This window comes from Caretta caretta, chromosome 1 (assembly GCF_965140235.1).
Source record: "Caretta caretta isolate rCarCar2 chromosome 1, rCarCar1.hap1, whole genome shotgun sequence".
NCBI lineage: Eukaryota > Metazoa > Chordata > Testudines > Cheloniidae > Caretta > Caretta caretta.
In genome coordinates, this window is record NC_134206.1 from 254,338,701 (window position 1) to 254,352,414 (window position 13,714).

At 39.9% G+C, this 13,714-nt stretch overlaps 2 protein-coding genes across 7 annotated transcripts in view; one reads left to right on the top strand and one right to left on the bottom strand.

Moving 5' to 3' along the window:
- WASHC4 (WASH complex subunit 4) overlaps positions 1–13,714 on the top strand; it is a 66,063-nt gene that overhangs the window by 42,589 nt on the left and 9,760 nt on the right. For 5 of the 6 annotated variants that reach the window (XR_007354065.2, XM_048831930.2, XM_048831940.2 and 2 more), the window contains 8 exons: positions 1,209–1,377; positions 1,897–2,051; positions 2,728–2,802; positions 2,897–3,001; positions 4,825–4,959; positions 5,788–5,896; positions 6,676–6,742; positions 8,061–8,147. Coding sequence is in view for 5 of the 6 variants with exons in the window: in XM_048831930.2 (XP_048687887.1) it covers positions 1,209–1,377; positions 1,897–2,051; positions 2,728–2,802; positions 2,897–3,001; positions 4,825–4,959; positions 5,788–5,896; positions 6,676–6,742; positions 8,061–8,147 (902 nt within the window). In the remaining variant the exon portion in view is untranslated. Of the gene's footprint in view, positions 1–1,208; positions 1,378–1,896; positions 2,052–2,727; positions 2,803–2,896; positions 3,002–4,824; positions 4,960–5,787; positions 5,897–6,675; positions 6,743–8,060; positions 8,148–11,750; positions 13,200–13,714 lie in introns of those variants that run through there. The other variant, XM_048831964.2, reaches the window with a different exon arrangement.
- The window catches only part of APPL2 (adaptor protein, phosphotyrosine interacting with PH domain and leucine zipper 2), a 93,604-nt gene that overhangs the window by 12,022 nt on the left and 67,868 nt on the right, over positions 1–13,714 (bottom strand). The gene's annotated exons all lie outside the window — the stretch shown is intronic.

The following is a 13,714-nucleotide window of genomic DNA, read 5'->3' on the forward strand; positions in this document are numbered from 1 at the left end:
TCCTTAGATATCCCTGTGAGTTAGAAAAGGGCTATTACCCCCATTTTACAGATGCTGACACACAGAGGCTAGGTAACATGCTCAAGGTCACACAGGTAGAGCAGGGAATTGAACCCAGATCTCCCAAGTCGTTAGCTGGTGATTTAACCAGTGGACCATTCTTCCTCTCTCTCCAGTCCCACAACAAATGTAATCTATTCTGGGATTCTAGAGAAAATCTCAGACAAATAATATATTGAAGGTTTTGCTAAACTGTACAAAGTCTTACTGGAAATGAACCACACCTTTCATAGTAAATCACATCTGTTGTAGACTCATTTTACAAACCAGGGGTGCTCAACCTAGGATTGCAAACAGGCCCTGGGGGCTTGCCACCGCCCTGTCCATCCCATATTGTTGGTCCCATCTGAGCTGTTGTAACAAACATGGTTTGAATTTGGTTGACACCAAATGGGTTTTTAAATTAGTTTGAATGGTTGCAGTAATGAGTGTGTGTGTTTGCAGGGAATGGATGGGCCTCTGCTTAAATCTAGGTAGGAACCACACGGTGCAAAAAATTGTGGAAGCCTCACTTTCTAAATACTTCTGATTAGTCAATGTAAGTGGGTGTCCTAGAACTGACACTATTCATTTATAAGTTGGACATCTCATATTATCCCTAATAACAAGTAGTTATCCATGTAGTTTCTGAATTAGGCCACGTCTACACTATCTGCCGGATCGGCGGGTAGTGATTGATCTATCGGGAATCGATTTATCACGTCTAGTGTAGACGCGATAAATTGATCCCTGATCGCTCTGCCGTCGACGTGGGAACTTCTCCACGGGGGAGCGACGGCCATCGATCCCGCGCCGTGAGGACGCGCAGTAAGTGATTCTAAGTCGATCTAAGATACGTCGACTTCAGCTATGCTATTCTTTTAGCTGAAGTTGTGTATCTTAGATCGATCCCCCCCAGGATAGACCAGGCCTTAGTCCTCAGTTTGATTACAAGGGCATCAACTTGGCTTCTTTTGCTAGTGCTAGTTCCAGCCCCTGGTACTCTGAAATTTTCAAACAAGGCTTTCTGCTGCAGGTTCACCTATTTCTAAGGTGTAGTCACAGTCACTAGGGTCATCAGCCTTCTTGCTCTGTCGGCAAATTTCATCTCTATTAAAATAGGATTTTGAATGGACTCTTAGCATCATTTTTGTCACTCCCTTGAATAGCACTTGCTGGACAAATTGTGTAAAGAAATAGAAAAGGATCTACGCCTTTCTGTGCACACACACTTAAAGCTCGATGACAGAAATCCTTACAGAGTTGGGATGAAGGATCTGGCCCACTTTTTCTCTCTGAATCCAATTCGATTTTTCAATCGGTTCATTGACATCAAAGGTAGGTTGCATTTAATATACTTTTTTTTTTTCTCAGCACTTCTCCACATCTCTATAGTTTCTCTGATAATCCTTCTGGTATTCCTTTATTTTCTTTTTTGCTTAACTATTTCCTTTACGGATTTCTGTGATCGCAGTTGCACCCTAATAATAGCTTTGGTACACAAAAGTGGCATTGCAAGCATAATCCATAGTTACTAATGTTGTGGCTCTTTACCCACCTCTAGTGGCTAGCTTACTTATAGAGGTTTAGGAGTTTGTTGCTTCTGAGCTAGTAGGCTTGGTCCTTCAGCTGAAGTAGTAGAGGCTCATGGCTTTTAGATCCAGAGGTTCTGGGTTCAGTCCCCACAGATGACCCCTACTAAGGCTATTGTTACACTGTCTTTTCTTCGAGAGAGCCCAGTTTTAATTGCCAGTGCAAGAATTTATGGATTTTCCTTTTTTGTTCCTTTGCTATTCCCCAGTAAATTAAGAGCTGCAGTTAATAGTTTAGTGCATACTTTATTATTCTTTTTTCCAGTTTATGTAACACACTACCTAGACAAGACCTTCTACAACCTAACAACTGTAGCTCTTCATGACTGGGCCACATACAGTGAAATGAGGAATTTAGCAACGCAGCGCTATGGCTTAATTATGACAGAAGCACATCTTCCCAGTCAGACTTTAGAACAGGTAAGGAATATGTGTGAGTATTGTATGTGCCACTTTATTCTGGAAGTCCTAGATAATTATTCAAGGCTTTAACAAGGTACAGAAACTGAGGAACTCAAAATTAGAGGCCATTTTCTAAAATTTTGGTCGACACGATTTACCCAAGACTTACAAGTCTGTGGCATAACTAAGGTAAAACTCCTGATTCCCAGACCCATACTTCTTCATTTTGAGCAGTGAAATGGTGTAATTAACAGTAAATGATTTTTTTTTAAAGTAGCTATTTGTGAACCTTGAATATGGAGGCTTCTACATTTTTATTTGGAAGCTGAGAAAATGGTCCAATTTTTCTGTTTTTGCTTTGTACTTATTAGATATGACTAAAGAACATTGACATTCAAAAATGTTAGAAGATACAAGCAAAAAACCTGAATTTTAATGTGACACTGACTATAAAACTTAAAACAAAACAAACCATAAAATAAATCTAGACCCTGAAGTAGCCCAGAACAAATTGAAAAGATATTTTCACAAAATTGAAAAGTGGTGATTTTCATACATAACTAATTACTTTAATTTGCTTCCAAAAAGACTTTCAGGTAATTAATTTGCACAATTAGCAGTTACTTTGAATACATTTGAATGACTCCCAAGAGGCTGTTGTAATCCATTTGGGATTTTTGCCATATTGTTTCAGGGTCTGGATGTTTTGGAAATCATGAGAAATATTCATGTTTTTGTATCTCGCTACCTCTACAATCTCAATAATCAGGTGAGTTGTATTCTGTCCTTCTATGGGTAGTTTATATCTGATTTTCGTAAGCTTTGGTTTTGATATGGGGTAAATGATGACCTTTTCTTTGCAGATCTTCATTGAGAGAACTAGCAATAATAAGCATTTGAACACTATCAATATCCGGCACATTGCTAATTCAATTCGAACTCATGGCACAGGAATCATGAACACAACAGTAAGTATCTTCTGGACTGTTTCTTTTTAATCTGTACAGAACAGCATTGGAACTCCAGCATTTCCTGACCCTTGAGTTTTTAACTGTGCAGTTTTTAATATTGCGTGAACATAGCTTTTTAAATTAAATATAACAAAGTAGTCCTCAAACACCAAGCAGTCAACTTAAAAAGTCTCTTATGAGTTAAATTACTGGTAGTTACTATATAAAGTCAGATCTTTGCACAAAGGCCGCAGAAATGTCCTGGAAGACCTCTGAATTTCCCTAAAGATGAAAATAAATGTTATCAAACAGAGGTACTATGTTTACAACACTTTAATTTCTAAATAATGGCCCTTATAATTAGAGTGCCATATATCACTACTTGTTAAAGTTTGGTAGGATTTTTTTTTTTATAACATTTCGTTTAAACAGATCAGGAGAAATGTGATGCTGATGTCTACTAAGTCAACTTAGACTGCCATTTTAGAATTTAGGAAATGCAAGGTCATTTTTTAAGTGGCTTTCTGTGATGTATATATTTCACTTTACTGTGGCTAAAATTTGTCATTGACTTTTACTACTTCCTTCTTTTTTTAAATCTAGATGCTGCTCTATGGTATGGGTTATTAGATAGCTTAGGATTTCTAAATAAAATGAATGTAATGATCTTTGGCAGAAGGACGGCAGTCTGTCTGGTAAAGATGAACACAATCTATAAACTGTAAATAACAATACTGTTCATTGAGTCTAGTAAAGCTTTGCGGATGTTTGTTACAACTGAAATTTAATCTGTTTGCATGTTGCATATTTGTAGTAATTGAAGTAATTAAAAAACCTGGTGTGGTGCCAAAGCTTGACTGGAAAATTCAACTGACCCAAAAATGATCAAATTTTGGACTGCCGCTCAACCTCTCACTCTCTCTTTACCCCTCTCTGTCTTTCTGTCCCAGTCTTTCTACCAAGCCAGCACAACATCAGAACTTGATGAGCACTATGCACTGAAGGACAAGCACTTTCTCTAAAGCACCATGTACAAAATGAAAATGTTTAGAAATGAGGGTTCTTACTCTTTTTGTGGCAATGCAGGAAAGTCCTTTCTTTTACAAGCATGATGCTAATAATATGTTTCTCTTGTATTGGAGTTGCTTGTCTCAGCGATATCAGGGGCTGAAAGAGTTGTCTTGCAAGTCACAGTGCTTCCTGGTCAGGTGGACGCCTCCTGCCTTCTTCACTTTTGACTGTGGTCTAGATTGTCCATGCAGACCAGGGAATGGACTGTGACTTGGGGGGGGAAGGTGGGGCCTGTTAATTCCTAGGGACAGTATTTTAGAAAATGTTGAGAAAGTGAAAAGAAGGTGGGAAGGTTATAATGAAACTTTGCATGTAATCTTAGCTATAGAATTTACTACAACGAAAGCAGACAGTGAATGAGCTTCACTGTTGTCCTGCTGTGATGAATCCTAGTTACAAGCCACCTGAGGCATGTTGCCCATATGCTAAGAAGAGGGACAGAAACTGGATACTTCAGAACTAGTTCTGTACTAGTCGTGGACTTTAAAAGATCAGCCTATATTCCAGGTGCCCTTTGCCCCCTTACCAGCCTTTCTAAAGGAAATTAAACCTTCCAACAAAAGATTTACCTTCTTTTAGGAGGAAAGTTGCTCAGGTTGAGTCTCTTTGAGATCCACAAAATGGGGCAGGCTGTGTTGAACTTTCCACTTACAAAAAATATGTCATAATATGGAATAAAAGCTTCAAGAAGCTACTGAACGATAGTCACCAGAGAAGCATGTTAATTTGAAAGGGGTTTTTCTAATACTGAATTTTTAATTTTACTCCAGGTTAATTTCACTTACCAGTTTCTGAGGAAAAAGTTCTATATCTTCAGCCAGTTCATGTATGATGAACATATCAAATCCCGATTGATCAAAGATATCCGATTCTTCAGGGAAGTCAAGGATCAAAATGATCATAAGGTACACTACGACTGGAGTTCTTGGATAAACAATAACTTGATTAAACCCTGTGCTGCCTTTGCCTTGAAAAGCTGATATGCACTGAACTACAAATGTCACGTTTTAAATAAAAGGAAAATTATATGTTTATAGACAAGTGGCACCTTCTGGTCTACCAAAGTACAGTGTTGCAGTGTATACAGATTCCTGCATTGAGACTGGCTTATCTCATTCTAATTGCTTACTGAACACTAGATGGTACTCATCAGCAGACACAACATGGTGCTCCTTTGTATTACAGGGTGGGGGTACGCTTATTCTCTTGTTAACCTGATAATGATGTTTGGTGCAGATGCAGTATAGTGTTGTCCTAAACCTTCAGTCCAAATCAAGTTTACCACAGTTACAATAAATATTTGTCTATTTTGTAATAGAGGTCACCATTGACATGAATGCTGAAATATGGTATTATGAGTACCGTAGCTATCCCTCTCTCAAAGCCTTGTGCCTAATTCTCATCTCCCACCATTGCATGTCTAATTCTGAAAAATTTGAGACTTAATGTTTGGAATAAAAATGTACTGGAATGTTCTTTGTATGTAGTTTGCTGTCTTGTTTATATATAGCAGTAACATATCTCATCTTTGCAGTTTGCACACCTGACCTGGTCAAATAACACTTTCACAAACTACTATACATAGACAGGGTTACACTTTCAAAGACGGAACAAAGAATATGTGTGAATATTTGTGGGGTGGTGGTGGAAGGTAAAATGGTGTTTGACTTGAAAGGTCAAGTAGATTCTTCAAAGATCAATATTCTTACAAATTGCAAAAATTGTTTCTCTAGTATCCCTTTGAGAGAGCAGAGAAGTTCAACCGGGGCATCAGAAAGCTTGGAATAACGCCTGATGGACAAAGTTACCTTGACCAATTCAGGCAGCTCATAAGTCAGATAGGTATGCATCACTGTATCTAAAAATATGGTACAAACATTTTAATGACAGAGATCTTTGTAATCCTGTAACTACACTGCTTATTTTACTTATATTTTAAGGTTGGGGCCCAAATTCAAGCCTGATATAAGCAGGTGCACTTCCATTGAAGTAATTGGAGTTTTTCCTAATTACACAAAAATGGGTCCTGAATGTTTTAATATAAGACGTATCTAGAGCTTGTATGAATGGTTTTTTATTTGCTTTGGGTTCAATTTTTATTTGTTTGACTGGGGCAACATTCATCCAGTTGGAGTATCTTTCCCACTAAGTACAGTTCTGTTAGACTCGGATACTTCAAAAGGTGTTTTGAATCAAATACAAATGTATGCATTTATTATAATATTAAATTTGATTTACTAATTGTAGTAATACTTTTGGCACACTGATGCCACGAATAGTGTAGGCATCTAGAGCCTGTTCTTACAAACATTTCCTACCAACTGTATCTTACTGCAGCATTTGGACCTTAGTTAACGAGTTTAAAAATGTAGTACATGTGAGCACAATCTCCTTAGATGAAGCCAGTCATGGCTCATGTTTTGTTCCTCTAGTTGGACTTTGTGCCATTAAACTCTAAAGCATCTGCATTTTTCTCCATGTAATTAGCTTCAGAATATTTCTCTTGTAAAATCATTCTGGCTACCCCAAGGCATCAGAATTTCAGAGTTAATAGGGATTTTGAAATGTGTACATGTAAATATCTAACTTAGGTATGTTCCTGTTTTTCTTGTTTTTTAAAGGCAATGCAATGGGCTATGTGCGAATGATAAGATCTGGTGGACTTCACTGCTGTAGTAGTGCAATTAGGTACCTACATGAATATATTTCATGCTGCTACTAATATTTTATATCCCTGTGCTACCCAGTCATACTGATATTCTCTTAGGAAGGTCTGGTTTTTTTTCACATACGCAGCATTTGACTCAGAAGTGCAAAGAGTATTATGAATAAGTATGGCATTTTCCAGGATACCAACTCTGTATTTTATATTAATCTTCTTAGGAAAAGTCCAGCTAGCACATTATTTAGCACTGAACTTGCAAAGCACTAAGTGCCTTTGGGTCCCATTCATGTCAATGGGAGCTAAGGAGCCCAGCACCAAGAAGCATTGTGCACTTAATAAAATAGGTCAAGCAATATTCTAGGCACTGTACAAATGAGACAGTTGCTGCCCCTAACAGCAAAAGGACTTGAAGGAGAGCCAAGAGAAGGGAGCTAGCTTAGTTTATAAATTCTGACTCCTATGTATTGAACATTTTTGAGCCTCCATAAGAGTGTTGTGCATTCTAAGGACACAAGTAAAGACATTCTCCTTGCCCTTCAGAGTTTACAAACACAGTTAACCCATTCCTTTCTATTCAGATAACAATCGAGTTTTGAAAAGTGTCTGATATCATGTGTTAAGGACACTGTATAAGGATACAAAGGAATTGTATCTCTTGTCCTGCAAACTAGTTCAGAATCCCTTACATTGCAGAATTGACTAATTGGAGTTCCTTTAACTACAAAACCATAACCATTTGTATAGTATAGCACATTACATAGATGAGCTCTTAAAGACCAAGATGATTATTTATCATTGCATATAGTGCCATAGTGTACATAACATTTTACAGAGAGAACAGGACACAGTTTGTACCCTGTAAAGTATACAACTAGGTTGTTATACCATATGGTATGTGGCACAAAAAGAGATTGTCAGGTGAGGGGAATGGGTGGTTTATGTGCAGTGTTATGAGGCTGGCTGTTTTTTCAAGGTGTTCATCATGTTTCCTCTTGTTTGTTAGCTATGATTTTATTTGGATGGTGTGGAAATATGGGTCATGGTTGAAAGATGCTTTTGGAGGAGTGGGAGCTTGGGATTGGGGAGGACACTGCAGAGATAGCAGGGCAGCATGGGGGAGAGCACAGAGATTCTTGTGGAAGAAAGATAGGAAGGGAACACGGCTGGTAGTGGAATTAACAGACCCTGGGTGAGAAAGAGATGGAAGATGTAAGCAGAGCAGTGTCAGAGCCTTGAAGGCAAGGGTGGTTCATTGTGTAATTTATTTATAATTTAAATTAATTGATGCATCAGTGAGTAAACCACAGTTAAATGTAAACCTAACACACTATAATTGTGTAGGTTTGTTCCTGACCTTGAAGATATTGTTAATTTTGAGGAACTAGTGAAAGAAGAAGGACTTTCAGAAGAAACGCAAAAAGCAGCCAGGTAACTCGACATTGTGTTTTGATTTGTGGGGAGGCAAGCGTCTTTGTTTTTAAACTTGTGTTTTGTGCCATTCTTATTTAAAAAATTAAAATGCTTTACAAAAGATAAAATGAAGTTAAAATGTCTTTGTTTAATCAGAAACAACAGAAACTATTGCTTTTAAAGATGCTAAACTGAAAATGACATTTGTACCAATCAGATCCATTTGGAACTCAGCTGCTCTGTAAAATTGTCATTTGGTAAGGAAAGTTCTTTAGCCTGTAAATCTCTCAAGTTTTAGAAATCTCCTTTCTGGTTACAGAGAGACTTTAAAAACAAATCTGCTTCACTAATCCTATTCCAAGGCCTGTTCAGATATCGAGGACTCTGGGGAAAGCACCACATGGCCACCTTGGCTTGTGCAGTGGAAGGAATGGAAGAAAATGAGCACTTCCCATTTGGAACACACTGGTGAAATGTGTAGGAGGAAACCATTGTTTTCAACTGTATTGGGCTCGTCTCAAAAGCATTCTCTCATACAGAGAATAGCAATAGCTGGTGGTGGCCTATCTGAACCACACTTGCTAAAATGTGTTCTGAACACTGACGTATTTTAAGTGATTCAAGCTTAGATTTCTGTTGGTTTTCTTTCCTTGTTTAGAGGCATCAGAGTGTGACCAGCAGTGGGTACAGGGAATATCTCAATTGGCAAAACTTTCTGATAGTCATCTTTCAAAGCCTGTCTTAAAACTGAATCTTAAATTGCCCTTTTGGGGCTATGGATGGGAAACAGGCAAATCTTCTGCTTTATAGCCCATACTCTTTAACTGCTGCTAAAATAAGCCCCTTCTTGTTCTAAGTCTATGGATATAACTGTATTCTGCTCACCTATTAGCTGGCTATAGATCCAGTTAACAAAACATGAGCTTTCTTTATCATTTCTGCTGTGAGCAAATACTAGATTTGTTGTCACTTCACGCAGGTGGAAATTCTGAGTTAAACAGAGCGGTGTTTTGAGGAGGTTGAGGAAAGTTTTACTATGTTGCCATAGAGTTCCATAACCTTTAGTGCAGTCACACTTGCTATACAGGTCTGGCTTAATTCCTTGCTATATGCTGTCTGATTGAGATGTAAACTAATAAAACTTTGCACTCACTTTCACACTACATTTTTGTCATTGAAAGGAACTGTCCTGGCTTGGAGTGAATCTCCGGAAAATGTATTCCCATAATTCTGAACTTTTTAAGAGTGTATATGTATAATTTTCTGTTGCACAGCTTCTTTCTGTGTTCACCAGTAATGGTTAATACCCCACACCTGTGGAATTTGGAGGCAGTCCAGTGTTGCTGCTGGAGGCTCCAGGACAAAGCCTAGCACTTCAGCTCAGGCCTCTAGATTTTCTGTCTCCAGCAATGGAACAAGTTGGTGGTTCGGTTTCCCCTTACTGTCTTTTTCTTCATGCAGCAGCAATTTATCTTCCTTCTCTTCCTCTTCTTCCCCTGGATTGACTATTTGACAGTGAGATGGTTTCAACCACCAAGCTCCACCACTGAAGCACCCTCCTCTCCAGGACATCTCTGCCCCCATTCAGGCATGGCAGAGCTATCCTGAAAACAGCGGACTAAATCTAAGCAGTGTTTTCCATGTGAGGCACCATTTACACGCTCTTCAGAGGGCAAATTATGCCCTGCCTATTCTCTGTCAGGGCACAGGGCTCAGACCGGACTGGCATGTCAGGTCCCCCATCCCAGGAGCTGCAATTCTAATGCAGAGTCTAAGGATGAGGAGGATGCTATCCAGCCAGCTTGGGGTAAGTCCTCCAACAGGACACCCCCCCCCCAAAAAAAAAAAAAAAAAAAAAGATCCCAAAGTCCCTATCATCCAGATACTGAAGTGGGTCCTCTGCTCCCTGGGGAAAGAAGTGGGGCTCCTATACCATTCCCCTTCCTTCCACTAGGACTTGGGGCATTCTCCTGATACTCAGGGGTAGGTCTAGCAAACCCTGAGATTCTGGAATCCCAAAAATCAAAAGTTAGCATCACCTTTTTCAAGGTAGCAATTAGTATTACTAATGAGCAAGTGGGGTGAAAATGCAGCATCAAACCCCCTCTCCTTTGACTTTACCACCCTGTTCCCTCGAGGGAGTGTGTGCTGGTGCTTTTCTTCTACACAGATTCTCTGAGTTCTGTATCAAGCTCACTGCCCCCTCCCACCTGACAGCATATCTGGCCCTGCAGAGAAGCCTGTCATTTCCAGGAAGCCCTCCGTCAGATTGCTGCATAGAGGAAATTTCAGTCCAAGGACCTTCACTCACAGCCAGGGAAAGGAGTGCAGGTTTCAGGCAGCAGCAGAATGGGAATTGTGCTTGCTTATCATAGTAATAAAACCTTGCTCTGCCAGGGAAAGGGGTTTTCTCTCTTCTGCTCCCTGTCCCCCTCCACTGGCTGGCTGCTCATTAAAGTGTAAGGAGTACTTCAGGCAGCCTGTGACCAGAACAGAGGCTTCTGAGGATTCTGCTCCCAATGAAGTTGCACCATCATGGGGTTACTGAGGGTTAAGTGAGAAATGCCTTCCCATGTTCAAAATGATCCTGTGACTAAGTAAAGCCCTGAGTGGTATGGGGTTGCTCCTATAGTACTTACTTTGTAGCTAGCCAGCCTTTAGGGAACAGGCAGGCAACCTTTCATGCGGACATCTAAAAAGTGACTTCTACAGTCGAGGTATTTGTACTAGCACCCCTCATTGGTTGAGTGGTCCTCAGACCAGGATAAATAGCATGCTGTCTTTCACCTGTAAACTGCCAGGGGAAGTACCACACACACACACTACCAAAAAACGAAACCAAAATTAAAAAAACCCCAACCAAACAAAACCAATCTGCAGGACTTTTCCAGACCAGGACTTTTTCCAGGCCAGTGGCTTGGAAGGTACTCTAAAATATCTTCCCTTTCAAGCATTATTAAATAGATTTTTTTCTCTAGATGTCTCCTTTGAGGCCATCGTAAGATCCAAATGAGGACAGACTACTGATTTAAAACCAAATGTTAAGCTAAAATGTTATGAAATTTTTTTGTTTATATATAAGTTTTGGGACCCTAAGGCTGGTGTAGCAGTTGCTCCACATTTCAGAAGAGGACTTCCTTCCAAAGACTCATAGTACAGCAATTTCAAAGCCTCTGCTACAGCAATTGAGACCAGGTTTCATGTTCTCTGTGTATATAAATCTCCCCACTTTATTTTCCCCTGAATGCATTCGATGAAGTGAGTTGTAGCTCACGAAAGCTTATGCTCAAATAAATTGGTTAGTCTCTAAGGTGCCACAAGTACTCCTTTTCTTTTTGCGGATACAGACTAACACGGCTGCTACTCGGAAACCAGTTGAGACCAGAGATTTTTCGGATACTCGGTAAGGAAAGTGTACTTGGTGGCAAGTAGCTCATTGTCTGCGGCTATGATCCTGCTTGGAGTGAAACATCATTGGTTCTGACCTAATCAAACCTTTTGTGGTAGTTGTGATAAAATTAGTGACTTACTTGTAACTCGGTGACTACATGGAAGTCCTATTAAAACCATGAATAACAATCAGTCATCTTGAATATTTATATTGTGCCTCCAAATTTACAGGTGAGGAGCTTTTGGGGAAACATCAAAGAAATTAGTAGCTGAGATAGCAGAAAAGCCTTCACTCTCACCTATCAAAGCAAGCATAGCAATCCATTGGTTACTTCAGCACCAAGGATTTCTGAGAGAACTGTTACCTTGGCAGATGGAAAAATCTGGAGAAATTTCCAAGGAAAGTTAGATAAATTTCCTGCAAACCAACAAAATCCTCAGCATGACAAAGACAAAAAGAGCATTTGTGTGTGAGAGCTCACAATTCCCATACAAGACATTTCCTTTGGATTCACAATCTGCACCAGTAGTCTTATTTGGGCTGGCAGTAGTCAGAGCAAGGCATAGGTCACAAATTATGCATGCTGACTAGACAGTTGCTGGAAAGGATTCAGACTCGCCAGTTGTTCAAAATCAAGAAGAGCGTTGAATCTGATGCAGAGAATTGTTCTCCCCTGTGTCAAAACAAGCCTGGCATTGGCCATAATTATACAATCATAGTAAATATTTACAAACATCCAAAACTTGTCATTTCCTGGCTATGGTCATCTGTAGCCAATTCTTTCCAGTGGCTAGAATTGCTGGTGTCACACATCTGCTTCATCCCCTGAGCGGGTTTCTCAAAATGTGCCTGCAGAAATTCCTTCTGAGGACATGGCACCTGATACAATGCAAAATTAGGTGTCCTTCTCAGATTGCATCCAAATGCCCCTTTGTGGGCAAGTGAGCACAAACAACATGCTGAAAGCCAATCCAATTTTCACTTTCGCTTCTTCTATACTCGCTATGGAAGGAAGCCCCTTGAAAGATAAATTTCCAGAATCTCAGAGCACACATCCTTTTAGTTCACTTTGATGGTTATATTAGTGGTGTGTCTGAACCAAAAAAACTCAGTCTCTGCTTCCCACCAAAATAAACATGGCAATATGGTATCGGACCAGTGGTCCATCAAGTCCAGTATCCTGCCTGTGACGGTGGCTAGCTACCAGCTCCTTCAGTAGAAAGTGCAAGAAACCACGTACCAGGCAATTACGTGCTCACAGGGGAAGTCTCCTACCTCTTGTAAGAGTTAGAGGTTGGCTTATGATTGAGGCATGAGTGTTTATATCCCTTCCAAATCCAGGGAGAAACCAGAGATCATAGCTTCTCCATGGCAATAGAAATAATGTCTTGGGCAGAGAAGAATCTGCTACCTTTCAAGACAACTCACATGTAAGATATAGAAGACAGAAAAAAGGGAGAGTTGAAGTTCTCCACTGTCCCAGAAGACACTTCGGATTTGCTAGTTAGTCAAGCAACCCACATAGCACCTGAAGACCAGTCCTCTTGAAGGAGAGCCTTTTTCATCCACAACTGCAACACGTACAGTTAATCACCTGGCTTTTGGAAGAGACGTATAGTTCAGCATGGATTCTCCATTAGCTTTGGATGTATTTTGGTATCCAGGCAGAACTCAACCAGGTAATTTCATTCATTGATTTAGTCAAATTTGCATTTCTGATGTGAAGGGAAACCGAAAGCTCTTTGGAGCAGGGCCTGCCTCTTAGTTTGTACTGTGGCTGACACCATGGGGACCTGATCTCTAGGTGCTACCTGGATACAAATATTATAATAAAAAGTTCTGGTGATCTCAGCTACATTAGTTTCTCCAGAATTGTTGATTTGACTCCTACAGCCAAGCACCAGAGTGTGCAATAGAATGAGAAACATGGGAACCAGAACTAGTGTGGTGTTCCTTATGCAGGCACATCAGAGTCTCCATTTGAGTATCATCAAATGCCCAGATTAATCAATGACAGATTAGGCAATCATGTGGCTGGCTTTTCTTGTCGTCATTACCTTCAAAGGGCAGGTTTTGGAATTAGCTCTCCCACCATTTTGTTCTGTTAGCCATTTCTTTGGCAGTTTGTGGCATACATGGGCATTCCTAGTACTCTAATGATATATCTCAAGCATATGGAGTACAAAAGCCAAGT